The sequence below is a fragment of the Saimiri boliviensis genome, chromosome 4, assembly GCF_048565385.1.
Source record: "Saimiri boliviensis isolate mSaiBol1 chromosome 4, mSaiBol1.pri, whole genome shotgun sequence".
NCBI classification, from domain to species: Eukaryota; Metazoa; Chordata; class Mammalia; order Primates; family Cebidae; genus Saimiri; species Saimiri boliviensis.
In genome coordinates this window covers 104869382-104896319 of record NC_133452.1, presented here as the reverse complement: position 1 = coordinate 104896319, position 26938 = coordinate 104869382, and the positions used below count along the sequence as shown (strand labels likewise).

The following is a 26938-nucleotide window of genomic DNA, read 5'->3' as shown; positions in this document are numbered from 1 at the left end:
AAGGTCACACCATTGCACTCCAGCCTGGGAGACAGAGTAAGACTCCGTCCCTCATGAAAAAAAGGAAAAATAACCTCTCCAGAAAGATGTCCTCAGAACCATCCAGTGTCTGGGAGTTCATCATTAGCTAGCCCTGGAATATTAGATAAGAATTCCTCACATATGTTTAGTTCCTAACATTTTGCAGATGGAACTCTTGCACTCACTGCCTAACCATACGGTAAATACTTACTCAGCACTGACTCTAGGCCAGACGTCATGATCGGCAGTAGAAATACAAGGATGCATAAGACACAGTTCCAGTCCTCAAGAGAAAGGTGTACATAAACAGCCCCCACTTGAGAAGGGCTTTAACAGGGGACTCTAGCTGGGGTTGTGGGAGAAGGGAGAGAAGAGATAGCTCTGGTGAGGTCAGAGGTAATTCATGAGTCAGGCCTTAAAACATGAGACCACCAGCTGGAGAAAGAGATGATGCTAAGGAAGAGGGACCACTGTGTGCAATGGGATCAAGTTGGCTCACTGGCGGAGTGATGAGGGATTCCGAGAGGGCGGTAAATTGTTTCCTAAAGCTGGAGTTTCGCTAGATACACAGCCCAGATGTGCTGTTGCCAACATGAAGTGATCATCACCTTTTCCTAAAGTGCAAGAAAATAAGTTAATAAACAGAATATTCTCAACAATGTAAAGTTTATCTCCTTGTGTCTTTGAGAATTCGGTCAGAAAAAAATAAAACATTTTAGGTCTTTTGCAAGGGAATTCAGGCCCGGCGCGGTGGCTCACACCTGTAATGCCAGCACTTTGGGAGGTTGAGGCAGGTGGACCACCTGAACTCATGAGTTCAAGACCACCCTGGGCAACATGGTGAAACCCCATCTCTACTCAAAGAATAAAAATTAGCCTGGCATGGTGGCGCCTGCCTGTAGTTCCAGTTACTTGGGAGGCTGAGGCACAAGAATCACTTGAGCCCTGGAGGCAGAGGTTGCAGTGACCCGAGAGATCACACCACTGCACTTCAGCTTGGGAAGAAAATTCAGTACAGGTTTTAGATTTTAGGGATGATAGAGGTGCTCAGAGGTCAACAGTGGGTGGGGGGAGTGCAGGAGCGGTGGGTGGGGGGCAAGACAGTGAGACACCATAGAGATTAGCAACAGCCGAGAGCCACTGCCACCCACCCATCCCCATCCAAGGCTGCAAGGACACAGGAGGAGATGGCATGACCAGAGACTGAGATCCTCATGTATCTAGCAGGAGATGGAACCCTGAGATTGGAATCACAGAGGAGACTCAGCCTAACAGGGAGAAACCACTTTCAGACAAAACAAGTGGAAGAGATACCACTGGCTTCTCCCCTCTTCCTGCCCCCCAGTCTCTCTCCAGTGCCTCTATTGGCCAACTCCACCTGGCAGCCTGAGGGCACGGAAACCTGGGAACACGCAAGGGAGCCTGGGAAATGTAGTTTCCCACAGGCAGAGGCACCCAGGTGAGAGGTGGAGAACAGCTTTGAGAGTCAACAGTAGAATGCTCCCGTGATTTTGTAGACCTCTGGTATCGGCTGTAGATTTGTGTGTTAGTGCTAAGATGAATGAACAATGACAAAATAATATTAACAGAAAAAGAAAGAAAAACAATCCAGAGGCAGCCACTTAGAGTTGTTTTCTATTTCCTGGGTAAGTGCTTGGGGTTGCAGTTTCAAATTGTCTTTTAGAGTGTGTGAGCTTAATTAAATTTAACGCATTGGAGCAGCTTAACTTAAAATAGTAATTCATGTTTTCTGCTAACAGAGATGTTGCTAGTTCACACAATGGAAAGAAATCCCTCAGGATTTCAGGGATGCGTTTTTCACCAAGAGGCCTGCGACTGACCTCATGGTTGAGCCACTTACTGTCTATTGTCCCTCGGGATCCACTCTCCCCTTCTCCTCCTTGCTCTGCATTCTGGAAGCCCGACCTGCTTGTGCCCGTGTATGCTGGTTTTCGGTTTGGTTCAACCATGCAGAGCAGCAGCAGAAGGCTGGCAGCAGAGAAGAGTGAGGTCTGGCTACTTTGCCTGGTGCCTATCCTCTGAGGTTGTCCCTGGCAGCTTCTGTTTCTCAACCAAATTCTCTAAAACAATGTGCCTCAGTGGAGGGTGACTTCACCCCCAGGGGCATTGAGCAATGCTTGGAGACATTTTAGCTTGTCACACTGGGGGTATGTTCTGGCATCTGGTGGGTGGAGCCCAGGGATGTCCTGGGATGCAGAGGATGGCCCTACAGAGCCAAGACCTAGTCAGCCCAAGTGTCAACAATGGTGAGGCTGAGAAAGCCTGCACTAGCCCAGAGCTCCTCAAGCTATTCATTGTGAAGGAACAGCTTCAATTTTCCCCCACTCTGTTGCAGGCCAGTGCTTTTGTAAGACCAGAAGTAAGTTATCAGAAAAAATCATCGCACACTTGAATGTGACAACCAATGCCAGATTGCCATAAAACCTTAATGCTTACTCTCAACTTCCGTAGTGTCTGATTGTGGAGCAGGAACAAACAGTCCATGGGCTGGCATCCATCTGAGCCACACTGCAAGTAGCACTGACCTCCATGCTTCTCCCTCCTGGGGGCGGGGCAGAGGCAACAGCTCGGCTCTTGGCTTCTACTAGCTCTGGGTTCTTGTACATTCCCTTGTGATCCCCCATGTCCTCCTGCCTCTTTACAATTAGTCCCTTTATAAATAAGGTCTTTCATTATCCTCCTGGGAAGTGCTGTCTGCCCGTGCAGGACCCTGCTGGTTCTGTGGTGTTTTCCTACCTGGGCAAGTTTTTAAGAATGTGGGCAGCAGATGCCATGTGGGAAGAGCAGCATGATGGCAACCTGGTTTGGGAGCCCAGCTAAGGAGCTTGCACTGTCTCTTGTAGATCATGGTAGCACTTGAAGCATCTCAGCGGGCAAGGGACACAGCCAGAGTTGTGTTTGAGATGGAGCACTCGCAATAGTGTGGTGCTGAGAATGCACTTTCAGGAAGCACGGTCTGAGGCAGAGAGCCTGACTGGAGGCTGCTGCGTTCATTCCGACCAGAAGTGGGGAGACCTACGCTAACACTGCAGGTAGAGTTGGAAGGCAGAGGGTGTTCGGAAGATAGAATCTACCAGCCAGAATGATGTCCTGCAAGCAAGAGTGAAGGGTGAAATCCCGGTTCGCCAGATATAGCTTGGAGGATCAGTGGATGGTTTTGTAGGGTTGGATGAGAGGTAGACAGGGGGACACAGGACAGAGATGAATTCTATATCTTTCACTAGAGTGCCCATTTCACGTGGCTTTACTCATGCAATTTGTCTGTTGACTGACTGGAGGCAGGAGTGGTCTTGCTTTTAAGAAGTATGGGCTCTGGGTCCTAGTGGACCTGATCTGGTCTTAACTCCATCATTCCCCAAAGGGAAAGTTCCAACTGTTTACCTTCCTCCTTCTCTAAATGGGGATAACTTTCCCAGAGGGTTGTTAGGACATTAAATGGGATAATGCATGCTTTTCCTACTGGCCTTGTTTCTGATGGGCCAGTTACAGTGGAAAGTGGTTCTAGGCCTGACCCTTCATCCAGGTGCCAGTGGCCCACACCAGGAGTGAACTTTGCCTTATTACACCTCCATCAGCAGCACAGCCCAATTGCAGCTTTATCACATGATATGGTTTCATCACATTATGATTCTCTCTGAATTGGGAAGCAAAGGGGATTGGGAGAGGCCAGGCAGGGTCCCACACAAAGTTGCCCAGGAAGGGCAGGAAGATGGGGCAGTGTCTGAGAGGCAGCATGATCCAGTGGTCAGGCACGGAGGCCCTGGAGCCAAACTGCCTGATTTGAATCCCAGCTCTGCCACTTATTAGCTGGGCATCCTTGGGCATGTAGCTTAACTCTTCTGTGCCTCAGTTTCTTATCTGTTAAGTGGAAATGAGAATAACAATAACTGCCTCCCAACAGTGTTAGGGAGTATTAAATGAGTCTTAAACTCCTTAAATGTCTCACAATAGTGCCTGGCATAGAGTAAGCCCTCGTGTTAGATGTTCTTATTTTGTTGCTATTAGTAGAAGTAGTAGTAATAGTACTAGCATGGTCTGCTTCCCAGGACAAGGTGGCTAAATATTGAGATGATTTCTGGGCTGATGGTACATCTTTGGTGTCCTGGGTTGGTTGTGTTAAATACAGTAATTAATGTGGGAACCTGTGTTACACAACAGATGTTCAGTAAACAAGTGTGCCCATACGCTTCTCAAGTGGATATGCTCTTATATTTCTGTGACCCAGCAAAATGGTAGAATACCATTATTCAGAGCAGACTGAAGGTGGCCTCTCTGGGGTTTAATCCCAGCTCTGCCATGTTATCTTTGCATAACACCTTTACACCTCTGTTTCCCCATCTGAAAAATCTGGATTAGGATGGCAGATGTCTCAGGGAGTTGCTATAGGCCTAAGTGAGTTGGCATAGGGCACTTAAAACAGAGCATGGCACACAGTTACCAGCTGGTGTTTGCTCTTGCTGCTGTCACTGTTCTGAGTGTGCTTATCTCCTGCCTTCTCAACTTACATCATTAGCCCTGAGGGGAAAGGAACGAGGCCCTGGAGGACTCAACTGTCCCCTGCAGCACTGGCCACACAGGGCTCCTTAGGCCCTGCCCAGCAGATGGCCCAGCAGGCTGAGCATCCTGACAGCAGAGGAGCATGAGCCACAGTGGGCTCTGAGCTGCTCCAGGGGTGAAGGTGTTTGATGCAGCCACAGGCCAAGGTGAACTTTTCACTGAAATGAGGAAAGATGCTCCCATATCTGTCACACAGTGAGGAACAAGCCCAGACCATTGATCCAGAAGCTAGTGTGAAGAGTCCCAGCTGCTGCATACTAGCAGTCCCACATATGTGACTTCAGGCAAATCACTTATCCTCTCTGAGTGGCAGCCATTTCTTCTCTGTAAATGGGAGTACTGATCACTGCCTTTACAGGACTGTCATGATGTCCAGGTGAAACTGGCTGTAAAGTCTTCAGATAGACCTGTGGGGCTGGCTGCAGAGTCCTTGCAGGATCCATACCTCCTAACAACCCCTCCAGCCTCTTCTGCCCCAAACACTGTGCTAGGGTGGGGCTGTGTATTAGTTAGTTTTCACACTGCTGATAAAGACATATGTGAGCCTGTGCAATTTTCAAAAAAAAAAAAAAAAAAAGGTTAAATGGACTCACAGTTCTACGTGGCTGTGGAGCCTTACAATCATGGCAAAAGGTGAAAGGTGCATCTCACCTGGCAGCAGACAAGAGAAGAGAACTTGTGCAGGGAAACTCCCCTTTATAAAACCATTTGTTCTCATGAGACTTGTTCACTATCACGAGACTAGCACAGGAAAGCCCCGCCGCCATGATTTAATTACCTCCCACCAAGTCCTTCCCACAACACGTGTGAATTGTAGGCACTACAATTCAAGATGAGGTTTGGGTGGGGACACAGCCAAACCATATCAGGCAGGCCCTGGGGGCTCAATTTTCTCCAGTGTGGCTTCCCCAGCAAAAGAGCAGGTGGGTAGGTGAGGAGGGAGGCAGCAGCTACCCACCAGGGTTCCCACTGACAAGATGTCAATATCTGCTTGTCAGTTCCAGTCCTCTGTGCATGGATCCCAGGTGGAAGTTTCCAGGCTTCAGTATTTCATAGTTGAGATCTTAATTAAGTTGCCCAGCTCCGGGTTTGAGAGCTTGACGGGAGCTGATAGAGCCCTCTCATTCTCAAGTAGTAGGAAATAGGAGAATGGGCGTGGAGGAACCACCAAGAAAGCTCCGAAGTGGTCTGTTCAGGCCTGGGGATTTCCACAGGAGTGTTGATAGAAGTGACACAGGCATCATCTTTGGAATCAGCAGAAGGCATGACACCTCAACAAGCATCTTAGAGTTCAGGGTGTGTATTCAGGCTTAACAAGGCCACAAGGGCCTAGTGTTCAGAGTCAAGAGGTCCAGGCAGCAGAGGACCAGCAGCAATGTGGGGAGAGTGCTTCCCCATCAGACCCCACCCTAAGGTGGAAGGAGCAGTCAGTCTTCTGCTAAAGAAACTTGGGCTGAGCCTGGCCTACTACAACTAGGACAAAGGATTCCGAAGAGCCCCCCAGTCTTTAACGCTGTGCCGTCTCTCCACTCCTAAGCAGCAGGCCCCCTTTTCCTGCCTCCAACCCTCTTCAGCTTAGACCCCTTTCCCTCAGTCCACTGCAGCAAATGCTCTCCCTTCCAAGTCATGAGAAAGCCCCTTTGGAGGCAAGGGTGGTGCTGGCCTCTCCGGCAGGACCTTGTCTCTGACACAGCACAGCACCTGGTCCAGAAAGAAGGCTCAGAAAATGTTGATGGGGATCCCCATGAGTCTCAGAGGTCACAGGAGGGCTGGAGCAAGCTTTGGGGTTGGCTGGCATGACCTGACTCTCACTCTGCCCTTCCCAGAAACAGAGGGAATACCTATAGCAGGTATGCGGGTATGGGTAGCGGGTGTCCCTTTGTATAATTTCTGCTGCTTCACACTTTAACCTCTCTGCCTCTCTGTCTCTCCCTCTGCCTGTCCCTGTTTATTCTCTCTCAACTCTGCTTGAGTCTCTCCCCCTCCTCCTCTTTCCTTTCACCTCTAAATGCCTCTCCTTGTCTCTGCTTTCATCTACCCTCCTCAATCCCTTCATCTTCACACTCATTGTCTTTTTGTGGTTTTGTTTCCATATCTGGATTTTCTCTCACCCGGTCTCTGACACATCATCCTCCATCTACACCTCTCCCTGACACTCCATCCTGAATCTCCCTCTCTCACCTTCCTTTCCACTCCAACCTGTCTCGGTTCCCTTGTCTGGGTCTCCCTCCTCACATCTCTATCTTCTCCATTTTCTATGCTCTATTCCTGTCACCTGCCTGCCCCTTCCCCTCCCTCCTTCCCCTCCTCTGTCTCTCCATCTCTCTCCTTCCCTGTTTCTTTACCCCTCTGTCCCTTTCTTTCCCTCTGCCCCATTCTCTCTGTATCCCTGTGTCTGTCTTGGTCTCCCCACCCCCATCACTCTGTTTCTGCCTCTGTCCCCTCCCCATCACCCTGTCCCTCCACCTCACCACCCCTCACCCTTTGTGAACACCCCCCTCCCCAGGATGATCCCAGCCTCCAACAAGGCCTTCGTGGTCAACAACCTGGTGTCAGGGACTGGCTACGACTTGTGCGTGCTGGCCATGTGGGATGACACAGCCACGACACTCACGGCCACCAACATCGTGGGCTGCGCCCAGTTCTTCACCAAGGCCGACTACCCGCAGTGCCAGTCCATGCACAGCCAGATCCTAGGCGGCACCATGATCCTAGTCATCGGGGGCATCATCGTGGCCACGCTGCTGGTCTTCATCGTCATCCTCATGGTGCGCTACAAGGTCTGCAACCACGAGGCCCCCAGCAAGATGGCCGCGGCCGTGAGCAATGTGTACTCTCAGACCAACGGCGCCCAGCCGCCGCCTCCAAGCAGCGCACCCGCCGGGGCCCCGCTGCAGGGCCCGCCCAAGGTGGTGGTGCGCAACGAGCTCCTGGACTTCACCGCCAGCCTGGCCCGAGCCAGTGACTCCTCTTCCTCCAGCTCCCTGGGCAGTGGGGAGGCTGCAGGGCTGGGACGGGCCCCCTGGAGGCTCCCACCCTCCGCCCCACGCCCCAAGCCCAGCCTTGACCGCCTGATGGGGGCCTTCGCCTCCCTGGACCTCAAGAGTCAGAGAAAGGAGGAGCTGCTGGACTCCAGGACTCCAGCCGGGAGAGGGGCCGGGACGTCGGCCAGGGGCCACCACTCGGACCGAGAGCCACTGCTGGGGCCCCCCGCGGCCCGGGCCAGGAGCCTGCTCCCCTTGCCCTTGGAGGGCAAGGCCAAACGCAGCCACTCCTTTGACATGGGGGACTTTGCGGCTGCTGCGGCGGGAGGGGTTGTGCCCGGCAGCTATAGTCCCCCTCAGAGGGTCTCGAACATCTGGACGAAGCGCAGCCTCTCTGTCAATGGCATGCTCTTGCCCTTTGAGGAGAGTGACCTGGCGGGGGCCCGGGGGACTTTTGGCAGCTCCGAGTGGGTGATGGAGAGCACGGTCTAGGTGGGGGTGGGCATGCTCCCTTTCCTGTGCGCAGGGTGGGAGAAGAAGGGGAAAGAATCTTACTGGCAAGTGTTTGTGGAGTTTCCATGGTGATGTTTACATCCAGGGACAGTTTTGTCTCCCTGTCAATGGCCTCGTGTCCTCCCCTTACCCCCAACACCCACATCACCTCCCCACCACCCGGCCGGGGTGTGCTCAGGGAATGCGGACTCGCTCAAATGCCGGACTGAGCCCTGAGTGTTTGGAAAGGCGAGACTCCGCCTTTCTAATCACAAATGTAGCCTACAAGCAAGCGGCTTTGGATTGCTTATGGGTCTAGTGTGATTTTTATTTAATTTATTTTTTTTTTCCATTTCCCAGACTCCTCCTCTTCATTCACACGGATAATCGAGAGAGTTAATCGTACATATGAATGCGTGTTCCCAGCAGCCCTGGTAGTGGGTAATTGTTACCAATTGACAAGAGGAGGGAATTATTCTGTTTCCACACTTGTTTGGGGGAAGACTGTGGAGTTCCCTGCCCAAAGCTCTCATTACTCCCAGCCACCCCTACACCCAACACTGGAAGGGTTGAGTGGCTGACCCCGGACCTCGTTTCCTTTGCTTCTTCTCCAACATGACATGCCACACCCATCACAGAAGTTTAAACCAGAAGGGTAATTTACTGGGTTCTTACGTGTGGGGAGGGAGGAGAGCTTCATGCTGTAGGGCATAAGGGATCTTAACTTCTGGAATTGCTTTGGGCTTGTTGCCACTCTTTCTGGGAAGCTGGCGTGGAAAGTCCCCCTTGAGCATGTGGTAGGTGGTAGGACAGTAGGGCTTCTCTTAAGGAAAGCAGTGTGGGTGGCAGGAAGAGCAGCGTACTTGGAGTCTGAAGCCCTGTGTCTGGGCTCCATAGTCATGAATAGCCAGCTGAATAACTGGGGCAAGAACCTTTTATCTCTTGGGACTTTAATTTCCTAATTTGCAAAAACACTGGGATTGTACTCCCTTTCCAGTTCAATGGAACTATTAGTTCTTCATGACTCTAGATGTTATGCTTTTTTGCTCAGTGATTCCAGAAGCACAAGCTGGTTCCAGCAGTCCCCATCCTTTTTACTGGACAGAGAGAATTCTAGAAGCCTTGGAGGGGGAAAGTTGAATCTTTTTAGAATGACAGGTTTTTGAAGCTTGGAGAGGTGTTTGCAATCATCCCATCTTTAACTCCCTCTCTCCCTTCCTCAAAGCATAAGGGAATTGCCCAAGGTCACACAGTGAGTTTGTGACCAGGTCAGGGCAGGAGCCAAGGCCACCTGCCTCCTGGCGGTGGTGCTTGGGATCCATGACCCTGTCTTCACCTTGACTAGGGAAGTTCTGTGTCCAAAGGATGTCACATGTTTGTTCCTTAAGAAAGTGGCTCAAGGTGGGTTGGAGGAATGCCTTGTCTTGGTTTCCTGAGGAGGGTCCATCCTTGGAAGTTGCAGGGTGGAATGGGAGGGGTACATAGGGTCCTTTCCATCTAGGAATGAACCCCCACTCTCCAGACAGTGGCAAGAGAAGGGAAAGAGGACATGTGCCCAGGAAGAACCTGCTGTAGACAGATGGGAGTGACTTTCCCCTACATCCTTGTCCCATGTCTACTCATCAGCAACTCACTACCTCTCCCTCAGTCTCCCCAACTCATGTTTTCCTCTTCCAACTCCCTCCATAGACCTCTATTTTCTCTCTCTTGTTCTTTGTACTTCTGCTTGCCAACCACAAAGCCCACAAAGCATACAGGCGAGACTATTCTGGGCCAAAAAGTTCCGATGGCCTTAGAGCTGGGGCTGAGCTGCTGGCCCCCAACCCTACTCTGGAACACACAAGGAGGGATTTGCAACTGTCTATGCAGGATTATCTTGGCTTTAACCCCAGAGCCTCCATATCCCAGACTTTCCTCCTTTCTCACTCTTCCCCTCCCCTCTCTTCATTCTTTTTTTTCCTGCTGTTACTCTCTGCCTTTCCCAGTCCCTTTCTGGTTCTGACAAGGTCATTAACAGACCAGGCCAGTCCCTCCTGAGACCTCAAGTTATAATAATTTTCCAGGCCAGTCCCAGACCTGGAGCACATCCCTTCTATGGTCACAGAAGCACCTACAGAATTGGGTAACTTGAAATCTGTTTCACCCTTCCTGTTTTTTTCCTCTTCTCTTTTCTCCCTCCTTATCTTTCTCATTTATCCTTTCAAACTATAGCCATTGTGGAAGTGGTCTCAAATACCAGCTTTCTTTTTTGCCTTTGGATTCAGACACACAGAGGGAAGGTGGTGGACAGTGGAAGGAACCAACTCACTATTCTCATCAGCGACTCCGAGCTCTGTCATGACATGATGTGTGCTTGCTCTTGTGTTTGTCATGTTTCTGACTTGGAGTTTTGGAAAGCAACATCCCTGTGGTCAGAATATAAATGCCAACCTTCTCCTTTGCTAAAAAAAAATGTACAGTAAAATGTACAGTTTCAAAAACAAACACTAACCACACTTCTTGGGTGGGAGAAAAAAAAAAAACATTCTTACGTCTGTGAATGTCTGCTGTTCATTTCTCTGGTAACTCTGGGGTTTTCTGAAGATGGCTGTGAAGTGGCATTTTCTCTTGCACCTGTGTTTGTTACTGCCTGGTGGGAGCCTGCTTCTTGCTGAGTTCCATAAGGTGTGGGAATCTTCTGAAATAATAGAGAATGGGACCATCCTCCTGAGTAAAGATATGCAGAGAAATCTAAAGTCAAGCTTCAGGCTAAGACAGTCCATCCACAGCTGTCCTGTCCCACCTGACATCTCCATTCTCTGAGATATCAGCCCTACCTACTTGTTTCTGGACGGTGGTCACCATCACAGCGCCTGATTAATAGGGGCACATGGGGATCTTCTACTCATTTTGGTTGAGCCCTGAATGGTATTTTTTTCAAAAGGGTCTTTTACTGGGAAATTATGGGAGAACAAGCCAAAACCCAAGCCCAAGGTACAGAAAGAAACCTGCTTCTGGAACACAGCTTCCCAACTCTGTCTTTTCTAATATCTAGACCAGTGCTGTCCAATAGAATGAAATATGAGCCACGCTGTAATTTTAAATTTTCTAGTAGCCATGTTGAATCAAGTATAAAGAAACAAGTGGAATTAATTTTAATCTTACCTTTTAACTCAATATATCAAAAATATTGTTGTAACATGTAATCGCTCAAATTATTAATAAGGTATTTTATAGTCTTTTGGAACAAAGTTTTAGAAATCTGGTATGTGTTTCACATGTATGGCACATATCAATTCAGATTAGCCCTCTTTAAAGTACCCGAGAGCCATATGTGTTTAGTACTGGCCACTGTACTGGACAGTGCAACTCCAGACACACAATTGACTTGAAAGCCCAGCTTTTGGAAGAGGAAGGTAACTGACACTTGTTGAGTACCTACAGCTTCCAGATACTGTGCTTGTTGTTTCACATGTGTTTCTCACTGAATCATCACCAAGGCCTTTTAGGTAGATAGTATTATGCTCATCTTATAAATTAAGGGACCGAAGCTCAGAGGCGTTAAGTAACTGGCCCGAGGTCACACAGGAAGTCTGGCTGCAAAGCCTTAGTTCTTTCGATGACAATACACTGCCTCCCTTATCCTTTATTCCTCCTGTCAACATGTTATAGGTTGTATTTTAAACTAAATGATTAGACTAAATGATTCACATTTGTAGCCTAATTGGGGAACCCTTGACTAGCCTAAGATCTGCTAGAATCCTGAGTGTTAACTCCAGGCAAGAGCACCTTGATGAAGGGGTTCCTTCTGACCATACACCAGCCCTTTCAAGGTAAGGTCCTCCTTGCCTTGAAACACATTCCCTCCCCTGGTCGGGAAAATTCCCCAGGATTCAGACTGTACTGTCCAGCCCACCCTGCAGTCACCCCCTCTCCCCTCTCCCCTCTCGGTTACTCTAGGAGGCACCTTGTTTAATGAAACTGCCATCTCCAGTCTTGTCTGGGGTCCTCTGCCCCAGAAGCCTATAACTTCTTCCCCCTAAGATAAAAAGCCTGACATCAGCTTGCTCCAGAGACAAGCTGGGTTCATCTTCTCGCCTCTTTCTATTCTAATACTCCCGTCCCAGTAGGGAAGATACCTACCCAGATCCTCGTCCCTGATATAGGGAAGCCTCCAGCTCTTCAATCTTTTGCAGAGGTGAGATAGCTGATACAATATTTGTCTAGTTGATTATTAAGCTTTCTGAAAAAACAGTTCAACCCCTTTCCCCACATTCTTGAGAGTGACACATCCCTCAGGTTTCCCTCAAGAGAATTTTTTTTTAATGTTTTCATCATTACAGTGGTGAAATTCCAAAAGACCTTAGGAATATTTTTTTGTTAAGGGATATAATTTTCAGGCAAGTTAGGCGACAGTCACTGTCTCAGGTTTCCCCCTTCCCAAATACAAAGTAACTTTTATTTAAAAGTCTGAGTGTTGATTTTTTGTAAGTAGAGCCTGAGTACTTCCATGTCTTCTGTTCTTCATGTGTCTGCAGTGAAGGTCTCAGGGCTTCAGCAAGCTGGGTTGGGGCTTCCTCTGTTCTTGCAACCATTGGGATTTCTGCAAATGGCTGCCAGAAAGATAGAAATACTTATTCAAAAGAAAAGAGTATTGGCAGGCAGCACTCAAAACCTGGATGCACAGTTTTAAAGATCCCACCTAGATTCTCAAGCCAGCCTTTCCATGTGACGCAGTTGGCAGCAAGAAGAATTTGTTGTGACAAGAAGGCTTCTCACAGGTAAATACCTGAGGTTTCTACCTTTGCATAATAGAATCAGACCCATCCAGGTTACTCCCCCAGTATCTAAAAGGAACACTGTCACTTTCACAGTTTAAAAATATCTATTTGTGCTTTCAGTCCTTAAACTAAAGGTTGTAGTTTCCATCATCTTAGTTAAGGTTCTGTACCTCAGTCAGTCAGTGTTTACAAGGCTCATAGGTTTCCCTTCCCTGAAGCTTCTATCAGAGGGAAATTGGCATGCTTCCCCCATGCTTCCCTCATCAAAGAGATGAGCTAGCCTTTACCCTCTAAGCCTATTCTGATCCCTATCATAGCTACTTAGGATCTTCTGGCAGGTTCAATGATCTTTCCTCATGTTCTCATAACATGTGGCATCTTTCTTTTGCTCATCTATTCTGAGGAAGTAGGCCCAGATTACAGGCTCTTCCCTGGTTCTTTTCCTGATATTGTTGGAATAATCGACATTCTGGTCCCTTTAGCCAACAGCTGAATGTGCTCCTAGTGATTGGAGCCAGAATTCTGCTCCACCATCTCATGCTGGAGTCTGTCTGGGATGATAGCAAGGAGGATCTCATGATCTAGTCCTTTCCAAGACGTCAACAGTCACACGCTTGGTTCCCTACTGATGAGAGAGTGGAGCTGGTATTTCACCCATCTCCATGGGATCCCCAAACCCATCTGGTCCACAGCCAGTCAGCCCACTGTCCAGCCTCCCACAACCCCAGCCCATCCGTCCAGGCTGTCCATCTGGTTAGTTGGTGATGAGGACACCCCCTCTTCTCCTGCACCTCCTCTGTAACATGTGTTCAGTGGTGCTCCCTGGCACACCCCACAGCAGCACTAACATTCATATACTTTGCAAGGATGAGTTTTCTTTCCCTTGAATCTCCTAGGTGACATTCAAGATATCCCCTTTTCCAAACCATGGAGACCTCTGTTGAACTGACACCATTTCCACTTTGTCATGAAGTAAAACCTCAGGGCCCTATACTTGTCCCCTCTGTCATGGACTTGGCGTGTCCTGGCAACTAGCAGGTAACTTGCTCACCGTTTGAGGAGTACTACTGCCAAGAAGAAGGGATTTAAGTCCTCAGTTGCAGCTATTAATCCTCAAGGCTCTCATCTTGGGTTTCCTATTTTGCTCTTCCTACCCATTCCTGTGGGGTTCCCTTGGAAGATATGGTCCTTCCTGTCCACCAAAGATGGGCTAGTTGTCTTACCTACCCAGACTAGTTATGGGAAATTTCTTACACCTTCATTAGAGGAACATTAGGTTGGCATTTTTCAGGTGAATATTGAACTGCATAATTAAGTTAGTAATCATAGCTGACATTTATTGAGAGTTTCCTATGTTCCATGTATTTCTAAGAGCTATATATAGATTATCTCAATTTATCATCAAAACAACACAATGGAATAAGTATTATTAATATCTCCATTGGGGAATCTCAGATAGAGAAGAGTTAAGTAATTTGTCCAAGGTAACCACAGCTATTGAGGAGCAAAGATGGGTAAACACTCTGCTGATGGATTTGCTCGGAATTTTCCTGCAGAGCGGTCTGGGTTTCCTGTGAAAGGCCTGAATCCTGGCATATGGACCTTGACCATCAGAAGACTGAGCCCAGCAGTGAAAGGGGGAGAGGTGGAGAAATCCATCTGTGCTCATACAGCATGGTCTTACTGACCTGCTGTGTGCCTAGCACTATGCGTGGTACTGAGAGAGAGAAAAGTCAAAGTGAAAGACATTGTGCATGCCTTTGAGGGCCTTACACATTACCTGGAAGGATGGCGACATAAGCTGATGTTTTAGATCTCTGATTATACAAAGAATGGTCTGTTTTCACTCACTTCAAGTCAAAGAAAAGATGAAAACATGGATTGGCCAAAGGCCATACAATGTAAGACGACACCTGTGCCTGGAAGAATTCACCAGATTTTAAGTTCTAAAATCTTGAGTCACTTTACAGAAGAGGAAATGAAGAGCTGGTATGGAGAAGTGACTGGCTTTGGGTCTAACAGGGGTGCATTGAGGATTGGGATCCTGTGCCTGGGAAAGCAAGGGTTGAAGGAGGCATCTCTAGCTGTCCCAGGAGCTTGAGAGGGGGTATGGTGGAGGGAGCAAAGCAGGCCTGGAAGGAAAGCAGTTGCAGAGAACTAGAGGGTCCTCACTAATCCAAGGCAGGTGCCGTTGCTCCTGAGGGACAGGGGCTGTTTAGTTTGGGAGATCTGGGTTAAGAGTCTGTTCCTTGGCCACAGTTTCCTTATTGGGAAAATGTCAATGGTAAGTATCTACTTCAGTAAGTATGCCTGTATAGTGCCAGGTAGTTATACAGATCACATACTAGATTGGAAAAGGCAGCGAAATAACAGTCATTATTATTAATGATATGCATCACTTAAACTAATATAAATTATAGCATATTAATGATAATATTCAATATGTTAAGCTCAAAGACTCTCAAAGCTAGCAAAAGCTATCAGAGGTCGTCTACTCCAGCCTCCCTCAATGGGTATTAGGATCCCCTGTTCAATATCCATACAAGCTCTTATTAATCTTATTACAAGCAAAATTATGCATAATGAATTTCAGATTTTACCCAAGGCAGGGAGTGGCTCTCTGTGCTCTAATCTGACCAAGGCCTGAGGCTTATGGCTCCATATTCCTGGTGGGCCCTTGTGAATCCATCATTCTTGACTTCGTGGGAAATCCAGAGCCCAGACATCAAGCAGCTCCCAAAGACTGCTATAGTCAAAATAGTGTTTTAAAAAACTAGGTACAGAGCCTGGGACCCAGCTGGAAAAATCTTGGGCAGTTAATTATTCCTTTGCCAAATCAGCACTTGTCTCCGTGATTTGCAGTAAAGAAAGGAGGCAGGGAAGGGGCAGAGAGCACATGGTAACCTCTGCAGCCCCTGATGCCCTGTATGTTCTGACATACACGACAGTCCCAATAGTAGCTGGAAGCACCTGGAGAATTCTAGACCTCACTGCTGAGCTGAGGATGGCCAGCCTGCCCCTCATTGGTTCCCTAATCCTGTCCACCCTTCATCTTTCTCCCAGGATTGGCCCAACAGTCAAAATCTAACACCAAGACTCTGGAATGACACAAATGCTGCCACTAAACACCTCCCACTGTTTCCCTTCTGGGATGGGAAGTCTGCCAGGTGCCAGGAAAATCAGAGTCTGGCTCTGATGAGAAGGCTGAGAGTGGGCCAGAGTCTCTCCACTTGAGATGGAAGGCAAGCTCTTCCCAAGGGGTGATGGGATGGCAGCCCATTGACCAGCCCTCCCTGCCTCCCTTTAATACCTGGGCACCCTCTAGCCCGAAGACCATCCATTTGCTTTAGGTAGGGAGATGGAAATTAATTCCCAATTTGATCTTCTGAATCAACACACTAGTCCCAATTAGGGTGAAGAAAAGATATTAGAGAAATGGTTTCATCCTAAGGTCAGAGAGGGTTTGTTAAAGTGTGCATGGCTGGACATTAGCCCTCCTTGGGTAGGGCTAATGCTTCACAGTTTGTTTGGGGAGAGCCGGAGTGTGCCAGGACATATTGGGGCTGGGGTGACTGAAGAGGTTGGATTCTGTGTTTAAACAGAGAAGACTGTGGGTCATTCCAGAGGTCTGGAAGCAGGCACGGAGGACCTCAACAGTGATATGGTGCAGAAGCCCAATTCTTCCTTGGTCTTTGTGCTTTTAAGAGTCCTGGTGAGATTCCACTTTCTGAGAAATCATGCAAACTGCTTTGGGCTAGCTCAGCTTTGACTTGTAAGGGAAGCAGAGGCATAGAATTTTCTTGTGGCTTTTTAAGGTCTTCCTTCCTTTCTGAGGTTACAGAAAATGAGGGTTTGTGCCAGACATGAGAAAACTATAGAAGGGTTCTATCTGTGCTTTCTACCCTAAACTAAAGATGAAGGGGCTCAGACAAGAGCACCTGATTCCAGGAGTGGTCAGTGAGGGTTCCTTCCCTGCCTGCATTGAGCTTTGTCTGCAGAATGGTGGAACAGAAACAAAACTGGAGACATTTATATGTAGAGGTATACAATGTCAGCAGCACAGTCAAAAAGATTCTATACCATCTCAGCATTCCAAACATTTCTTAAGCATGAATAATCGTATTCTTTATCAAAAGTCTGATCTTCCCATGTTACAAATGTTTCCAAACTGAGGATCAAAGTTGGTTTTTTTGGCTTAGTTTTTATAGTGCTTATGGGATAGAAGTAGGTCTCAAACTTTTAATCTTCTGACCCCAGAACTGGAGTTCCCTACATACCACACCCCCGCACTCAGGCATTACAGTGATATCTGGCTGCCACAGCAGCAAAGAGGGAAAAATGTGAGCTTAAGAAGGCAGCCCAGAGCTCGGAAAGATAATGTCCATGCACATGGGAGGAGAGTCAAGCCTGGAGAGGTAGCCAAGGGCACAGGACCCTGGAGGGTTGAGAGGGGGCTGAAAAGAGGAGCTCTTCCAGAATTCTCCATGAACACGAGGCTCTCTCAGCTCTCCAGTGCCAATCTAGCTGGGACAGGGGTGAGAGATTATTGTCCATTGTAACCTAAGCAGGAAAGGAGGAGTAAGAGGGATCTAGATAAGGATAAGTAGGAAAGAGCGGGGCATGGCAGAGTCTGGTTGAGAGGACACAGCTGTCCAGGTCCCGGCTATTGGCCCAGCCCACCCACTGGGGTGGGAGTAGTGTGTTCTACCTGGAGTGATTCTCTACCTAGTGAAACCAGGGGGCAAGTAGGGACCAACTAGGAGTCATGGTCATTTTCAAGATTTGTGTTTGTCCTATCTGCTTTGAGTCTCCAGTTACTTCCTGTATGAAGGCAAAGACTCCCATCCCCCACATAAGAATAGAGGCACATTGGGAAATCTCGACCTTTCAAGGCCTGGAGAAGGAAGAAAGGACTTGCTTCTCCATGAATATTGGAGGTCTCAGGGCACAGCCCCGTTCATCTTTTCCAGGATCCATTTGAACAAGGTCCACTTGTCTCTTCCAGGGAATGGCTTGGAGACTAAATGGTGGAGAATGGATGAGGGTAATGAGACCTAACCCTTCCAGACTGTCCCAGAGTGTTAATCAGATTGTTAATCAGACATATCAAGTATGCTTGGGAAGAAGGCTGTTGCACAGAAGGGTGTGGGTCTTTCATAAAGTATCATGGAATCTGGATTGACCCTGAACCAGTTAGAGGAGAGAGAAGTCATGAGCACAGGACTCAGGATTCTTTCCCCTTTGGGTCGTGATGCAGCATGAATGGGAAAGCTCTCAGCAGAATATAAAGGACTGTTCAAACAGGGAAGAGGAAACTCATGTTATTTACCAAACACTGTGGTAAGCATCCCAGATTTCTCATGTGTGTGATTCCTCATGAGCCGCACCCATCCTTCTGACATAGGGATTGGATCATTCATTTCACAGCTGAGAAAACTGAGACACACAGAAGTTAAGCAGCCTGCTCAAAGTCATACAACTAGTTAGGGGAAGCACTGGGTAATCAATAACTAGAGTTACTCCTAAGTTGCCTAAGGAACACCAAGGGATATTAGAATTTCAGTGAATTTTCTGGAAGGAATCATAACATGTGAGCAATGAGGTTAAAAAAGTGAGCCTAACGTTAAAAAGTAGAAGCCATGAAAAAATGCATTGGGCAAATGATATTTAGTGACTTCTCGGTGCCTGTCCCAGTGCCTTATATGGTAAGAAATAAAAGGTTGCTCTTAAGGTTCTTAAAAATTTTCCTTTCAAACTAAGCACTAAATAATTCCCACATCACTGCTGCTTTTTTGTTTCTAAAGTGTGGCGGTTGGATAGAGAGGAGGAGTAGGGTGGCAGGCCCTAACTCCAGCTGCACAGAATAGGTGGCTCTCCCCGCAAGGAAGGCAAGGGCACCCCATGTCCATTCCTTCAAGAGTTGAGTCTTTTTCCTTCCTGGTTTCAATATCCTCAAGTGTAAAATGGTTCTGGTATCTACCTCAAAGAGTACTGTGTTTGTAAATTAAATAGCTCTATGTAGTTAAATAACCTGTAGGATTTGAAAAGTCACCAACTCATGGTGATTAATGTAATAGATCACTGATAAAACTGTTATAAATTACAATATATTAATGACCATTACATGGATATTAGGTCTGGAATCTCAGAGCTGGAAAACACCAGAAATCTCCAAATAAGCCCTCCTTGGCTCATCAATATCCCTGTCAGGTAGTGTTATTCTGATTACAAATTATTCCTTAGTTTTAATTCATAAATCCTCCAAGGAAGAGAAAACATGATAAAGCATTCTCATGCCTTGTGCTTCAAGGAGCGTAGCACTTGATCGTGGCTCCAGGTCTGCACATACTCCACCATTCCTGCTCCTTAAAAGACCCCAGAGTCATAACAGAAAACGGCCAGTATCTGCTGTGATCACCACTAGGGTAGAAAAACAGCCAGCCAGGGTCCTTGCTGAGAAATCTTTAGGAAATCTTAAATGTCCATTGTTCTCTTGCCAAATCAAGTCTGGTCTCTATGACACATCGACTGGAAGGAAAAAGAGGAAAAGGCACAGGGACCCTGGCCAAGTGTGAGGCCCCAGTAAATGAATGTTGCATTCTGCTATGAATTTCATTCCCAGTTGTGCAGTCCAGGACAGTTGCTTACCACCTCCCAGGTGCACAGCATAGGCCAGTGATGGGGCACACCCTCTTCACACTCTAAGCAGGACACCAGGACACCACCACCCTGCCACTAGTAATTTCTTCCTTAATAAGTCTCCATTTACCTTCATTCAAGAACTGAAAGAGTATAAAAGGTATAAAAATAGTAACCAATAAAATTCTAGGACCTCAATACTAATCACTATTTACTCCCATCCACATCCTCCCATTTGACCTGACATTGAGGTGGATACATTTGTTCCTTTAGTCCTTGCCGTAATACAAGGTAAATGCTCATAGTAAACTGCCAGGTTATCTACTAAACCAACCGGTATCAGGTCCCTGCCTAAGATAATGAGGGTATCATTCAAAGGAGGAGGTGGGAGGGCCAAGGACATCCCTTCTAACAGCCCTCCCCATTGTTCATCTCCCTCTAGCACAAACACCAATTGAACTGGTTTGGGGGAAAGAATAAAAGATCAGGGTCTTCTGAATCAGCACACCAGTCAGCTTAAGCAGAAAAGAATGGCATAGAGCCTTTATTAGACTGGTCCACTCTATCCTGAGGTATGTGGGACTAGCCTGGCTGGCTGACCAGGTTTCTTGAGCCCCAGAGGCCTGTTTCACAGAAAGGGAGTTTTGATAAACACGGCCATGTGCAATAGGGGAAATTAGACCCGTGTGGGGAGCCAAGTTTCTATGTTGATGGTAATTGGAAAAACTTTTGAGTCAGAGCTGAGCTCTGGGACAACAAGGGAAAAGTAGAGGGATGAAGGGAAGGGGCCCACTTCCTCTTGACTGATTCTAAAGCTCATAGTGGGATTCCAACTCACAGCTAGTCCTCTCTACTAAGGACGCATAGGAACCTTGACCCCCCAGGGAACGTAGACCTGGGAAGGTTAGACTTTTTCTTGTTGTGTGAGGGTTATGTCTCCTCCCTGAAGGCAGAGTACTGGATATTTTGATGGGAACAAGGTGCAAGTGTGGAGACCCAATGTCGAAGTCCTGCTGTTAGATACTAGTCCAAATAGCTCCAGCTCAGCAAAGGCAGGTAAGCCTGGAAAGGGTTCCACAGGGATGGATCTTTCTAAGGGCTGCCTTCCCAGTTCCTAGAAAATGGTGGTGCACGCAGACTGCCTTCCTCCACTTCCTTGTAGCTTCATTATGGATAATGATCATTCTATAAAAGAAAAAAAAAAAAAAAAAAAACAGAAGAAACTTGATACGAAGACAACACGCAGCACAGAAACAAGACAAAGTTAAAATCACAAAATGTAATTGGCAGCACATCGGTTTTCAAAAGATGTCTGCATAATTACTCCCATTCTCCTAAGAATTCTGGATTAGGGCATTATCACTGCGTCTCTCTCCAGGTGAGTGGGCGTGCCCACCAAGGGTGAGGTGTCCTTCCCACGATCGCACGGCTTAGATGGAAGACCGGGGACTGGACAAGGGGCCCTTCTGATCCACGGTGTGGGTTCCAACCTCCCCAAGCCTTCACTCGTCACCATAGGGAGGGAGGGGAGAAATAGGAGCAAGCGGGTGGTGAGAGCCCAGGTGGAAAATACCCACTCGGAAACAGAGCCATGCCTGGGAGGAGCGGGTCTGGGCCGCGCACTCCGGAGATTTCAGACCTGGGTTAGCGCTGGCGAGGGCAGGTCTGCCGGACACGTCTTTGTCCTTTGGGTCCTGGGCTCTTTCGTGGCATGCAGGACACACTCCTCCATGGATGGGGGAATGGAGTTCTTCTTCCACGAGGGAGAAAATACCGAGGTGAAGAAGAGCAGAATGGACAAGTACCAGACTGCAGCTGCAGCCAAGCGGGGGAAGAGGCCCACGAGGGTTCCGGGCGGCTGCCGCAGGCCGGTCCCGCCCCCGCCGGTCCAGAAGCTCCACACCTAGGGGAGGATGGGCGGCAGCGGCCCTGGGCAGCCTTCCGCAGGAAAACGTCAGAAACCACCCTGCCAGGTAAGTGAAAGCGTGCCCTCCTGGGCGTCAGAGGTTCTTCCTCATTCATTCAGCAGTTCTAACCTTCCTGGGGAGCACCCCTAAATCAGTCTGTCCAGGAGTCATCAGGGTGGAGGCGTCCTGCAGGAACAGGTGGAGGTCGTTAACTAACCGGCCAACGGGTCTGGCTCCGGCGGTTATTCTGTTAGCCACGCCCATCGCCCCACCCTCCCGGCAGGCCTCCTCCAATCAGAAGCTCTGCCACACTCAGGGAGGCGCCCTGGGCCTTCCAGAAAGTCCTACAGCTTCTGATTGGTCCCAGACCGGCCTTCCTGGGCAGGGGACTCCTGGAGTCCACGCAGATAGGGACAGTGGGTGGGGGGGCTTGGAGGAAAGTTACTGATCATGAGCACTGCCTGTTGGGGCTATGGGAGGTGGGGCCTTCCAGAATTTAGGTCAGCCATCCCCTGGTTTCTGAGGGAACAGGCCCAAAGGAGTTCCAGCTGTGCTGGTACTGCCTCCTGCTCTCTATCTACCAGGCCATTGAACCCTGGGTGCCTGTGATCCTGGAGTCTTTTGACTTTACCCCAGTGGAAAGCACCACCTAGAAGGTACTTGTTTTGAGGCCTCACGAGAGTTAAGAGGAAGACTGCAAATTAAGACTCCCCAATGCCAACCTCTGACCTTTTTACACCAACCAAAGGCCTGGCACTAGAGAGAAATGCTTGAACAGACTCAGTCAGCTCTTGGGGACTCAGACCCCTAACTGGAGGGTTTGCTAAAACCCCCTGCTTTCCTTCCCCTGACTTACCTGCAGTGCCTAGAAGACCCAGGCTCTGCCTCCAAGCCTCAGCATCAAGGGTCCAGCCAATAGGAGACTGCTGCTGAGCAGATGAGAATGCTCTTAGCCAATGAGAAGAATGTCTTAAAGGCCATTTGGGGGATGCTCATATATTCATATTTATTGGGCAAGTGTTTTGAAAGATCTTGTCCTGAAAAGTTCCAATGTGCCTCCCGTATCCCTTTTTTAAAAATTGATATAACATTAATATACCATAGAATTCACAGTATTAAGTGTACAATTTAGTGGCTTTCAGTGCATTCATAAAATTGTGCAAGCCTTATCACTAACCCTATTCCAGAATATTTTTGTCACCTCCTGCCAAACAAGCTCCATACACATTGATATGGTTTGGATCTGTGTCCCTGCCCAAATCTCATGTCAAATAATAATCTCCAGAGTTGGAAGTGGGGCCTAGTGGGAGGTGACTGGATCATAGGGGCGGTTTCTCATGGTTTAATACCATCCTCCTTGATGCTGTCACGGCCATAATGAATTCTCCTGAGATCTGGTTGTTTAAAAGTGTGTGGCACATCCCTCCTCCCTTTCCTCCTGCTCTGGCCATGTGAAGTGTTTTCTCCCCCTTTGCCTTCTACCATAACTGTTAAGTGTCCTGAGGCATCTCAGAAGCAGAAGCTTCTATGTATGCTTCCTGTATAGGCTGTGGAACCGTGAGCCAATTAAACCTTTTTTTTTTTTTTTTTTTTTTTTTTTTGAGTCAACATTTCATCCTGTTGCCCAGGCTGGTGTGCAGCAGAAACTTCTCTTTATAAATCACCCAGTCGCAAGTATTTCTTTATAGCAGTGCTAGAACAGACAGACACATTCATTAAGCAGCCACTCCTTGTTCTGCCCTCCCTTCAGCCTCTAATTGGATTTCTGTTTCAATGGAGTTGCCTATTCTGGACATTTCATATCAATGGAATCATACAGTACTTAACCTTTTGTGTTTAGCTTTTTTCACTTTGCATAATGTTTTCAAGGTTCATGCGTATCATAGCCTGTGTCAATACTTCATTATTTTTAAGGCTTATATTCCATTGTGTGGATATACCATATATTGTGTATCTAGTTGATGAACATTTGGATTGTTTCTACTTTTTGACTGTTAGGAATGATTCTGCTATGGATATTGTGTACACATGTTTTTGTTTGGACATGTTTCCAGTTGTGTTGGATATGTATCTAGGAGTGGCATTGATAGATCATGTGATAATCCTATATTTAGGTTTTTGAGGAACTGCCAAAATGCTTCCCACAGTGGCTGAACCATTTTATGTTCCTACCAGCAACATATAAGGGTTCTGATCTCTCCACATACTTGTCAACACTTGTTTTCTTTTTGTTGTGATTGTTAAATTATAGCTATCCTAGTAGGTGTGAAGTGTTATCTCATTATGGTTTTAATTTGCATTTCTCTAATTACTAAAGATTTTGGATATCCTTTTATGTATTTATTGATTATATCTTCTTGGTATGTCTTTTAAGAGAAATATCTGTTCTAGTCCTTTGACAATTTTAAAAAAATTTAGTTTGTGTATCTTTTTGTTGTTGAATTTCAAGAGTTCTTTATATATTCACAGTCCTAGACCTGGCTTTGTCTGTTTGTGATGCTGTAACAAAGTGCCATAGACTGGATGGCTTAGAAACAGCAGAAATATATTTCTCACTGTTTTGGAGACTGGGAAGTTAAAGATCAAGGTGCCAGCAGATTCAGTGTCCAGTGAAGGCCTACTTCCTGGTTCATATGTGGCCATCTTGCAGTGTTTCCTATATACTTTATTTAAGTATATACTTAGGTTATGTGGTGGAAGGGGCAAGGGAGTTCTCTCAGGCATCTTTTGTAAGAGTGTTAATCCCATTCATAAGGACTCTGCCTTGTGAATTTGGGGGAAGTATTTAGTTCATAGGAAGTTTCTCACAGGGTATATGATTAGAAAATAATTTCTCTCAGTTTGTTGGTTGTTTTTTCCACTTTCTTGATGATGTTTGATGCACAAAAGTTTTCAATTTTGACAAAGTTCAATGTATTTCTTTTCCTTTTGTTGCTTGTTTTTGGTATCCTATCTAAGGATCTATTGCCAAATCCAAGATTATGAAGATTTGTTTCTTTTTTTAATAAGAGTTATAGTTTTAGCACTTATAGTTCATCTTTATGATTTTTAACTAATTTTTGTACATGTTGTGAGTAGAGATCCAAATTGGTTCTTTTACACGTGCTTATCCAGCTGTCTTCCAGCACTATTTGTTGAAAATAGTATTCTTTCTCTACTGAATGGTCTCAGACCTTTGGTGAAAATCAATTAACCGTAAGTATATGAGTTTATTTCTGGACCCTAAATTTGATTCCATTGAGCTATGTGTCTATGCTTGTATGTACTCATAAGTCAAGTCGGTAGTTTGTGTCTTCCTAGGAATTTGTCTATTTCATTTAGGTTATGTAAGTTATTGGTATATAATTGTTCATATTATTTCTTTATAACCCCATTTATTTCTGTAAGGTCAATTGTAATGTTCTTTCCTTACTGATTTTAGTAATTTGAGTCCTCTTTTTTCTCTTGGCAAGTGTGAAGTTTTTATTTCATTTATTTTGTTGATTATTTTTTTAAAAAAACAACTTTTGTGCTTGTTCATTTTCTCTGTTGTTTTTCTTTTCTCAATGTCATTTATTTACACTGTACTCTTTTATTTCCTTTCTTATGTTTGCTTTGAATTTAGCTTGTTCTTTTTTCTAGTTCATTATATAATTAGGTTATTCCTTTGAGATATTTATTCTTTTTAATGTGGATGTCTGCAATGAAAAAATTTCCGTCTAAATACTGCTTTTGTTGTATCTCATGCATTTTGGTATGCTTTGGTTTTGTTTTCATTTATATCAGAGAATTTTCAAGTATCTCTTATGGTTTACTATTTGAGCCATTAGATTGGTTAAGAATTTGATTTCTACGTATTTGTGAATTTTCCAAATTTCCTCCTACTATTGATTTCTAATTTTGTTCCATTGTGATTGAAGAAGATACTTTTTATAATTTTATTTTTTATACTTACTAAGACTTCTTTTGTTGCCAAACTTATGATCTATACTGGACAATGTTCCACGTGAATTTGAGAAGAACATATGCTGTTCAATTGAGTGTTTTATAGATGTCTATTAGATCCAGTTATTTTATGGTATTGCTCAAGTCTTCTATTTTCTTTATCATCTCCTCTCTAGTTATTCTAGCTATTATTAAAAGTGATATACTGAGATATCCAAGTATTATTGTTGAATTGTCTATTTCTCCCTTCAACTTAACAGTTGTTACTTCATGTATTTGGGGCCTCTGTTGTTAGGTACATATAATGTACAGTTGTTATACTTCTTTCTTGTGATTTTTAGGGGACATTATATATTTTTGAATTAAGTCAGTTTCATTTTTCTATGTTTCGAGATACAGTGTTTATAGCCATACATTATCCTCTGATTACTGTTTTAAATATATCTTATAGATGGGATATTTATAGTGGTTTAATTATCCTTTTTTTCAGAATCCTTTAATTCTTGTTTGTATTTTAATTATCACTCAATTGTTTAACAATATCTTATTTTAAAGTTCCAATTAGAAGGGCATCTTTAAAAATATTTTTTGATGTAAAAATCTTTTCTTAACAGTTTTAATGAGATATAATTGGAATATAATAAACTTCATATATTCGAGATGTACAATTTGATGAGCTCTGACATTTATTTAAAAACCAATGAAATCATCATCACAATCAAGATAATGAACATACCAAAAAAAAATCTCTTTTTGTCTCTTTGTAATCTAGCTGTCAACCTCATTCCTCACAAGCAACCACTCACCTGCTTTGTCACTATGGGTTAGTTTGCCCTCCATAGAATTTGATATATATGGAACCATATAGTATGTTCTCTATTTTTGGTATGACTTTTTCACTCAGCGTAATTGCTTTGAGATTAAAACATTAGTTTTACTGTTAATTTCCATTTATTTTTGAATAGAATTCTATCATATGGCTGTACAATAATTTGTTTATCTAGTTACCTGATGATGACATTTGTGCTGTTTCCAGTTTTTAGCTAATACAAATAAAGCTGCTAAAAACCTTGGAGGACATTGTGTGAACATATGCTTTTATTCTCTTGGATAAACATTTAGGAGTTGAGTGACTCTAACATATGATAAGTGCATGTTTAACTTTTTAGAGGCCGGGCGCGGTGGCTCAAGCCTGTAATCCCAGCACTTTGGGAGGCCGAGGCGGGTGGATCACGAGGTCAAAGAGATCGAGACCATCCTGGTCAGCATGGTGAAACCCCGTCTCTACTAAAAATAAGAAAAATTAGCTGGGCGTGGTGGCGCGTGCCTGTAATCCCAGCTACTCAGGAGGCTGAGGCAGGAGAATTGCCTGAACCCAGGAGGCGGAGGTTGCGGTGAGCCGAGATCACGCCATTGCACTCCAGCCTGGGTAACAAGAGTGAAACTTCGTCTCAAAAAAAAAAAAAAAAAAAAAAAAACTTTTTAGAAACTACCAGCCGGAGCAGTGGTGCACTATTGTAATCTCAGCTACTCAAGGGGCTAAAGAGGATCCCCCTTGAGCCTGAGAGTTTGAGGCCAGCTTGATTAACATAGCAGGATCCCGATTTCTTAAGGAAAAAAAAAAAGCAGGGGC

At 45.9% G+C, this 26938-nt stretch overlaps 1 protein-coding gene and 1 pseudogene across 1 annotated transcript in view; one reads left to right on the top strand and one right to left on the bottom strand.

Annotated features, from left to right (window-relative positions):
- The window catches only part of LRFN2 (leucine rich repeat and fibronectin type III domain containing 2), a 208539-nt gene extending 187842 nt beyond the window's left edge, over positions 1 to 20697 (top strand). Inside the window, exon 3 of the mRNA XM_003923252.4 lies at positions 7106 to 20697. Within this exon, the coding sequence (XP_003923301.1) occupies positions 7106 to 8075 (970 nt within the window). The 3' untranslated portion in view covers positions 8076 to 20697. The remainder of the gene's footprint in view (positions 1 to 7105) is intronic.
- On the bottom strand, positions 20284 to 21609 carry LOC101049229 (testis development-related protein 1-like; annotated as a pseudogene).
- Between the last annotated feature and the right edge of the window lie 5329 nt (positions 21610 to 26938).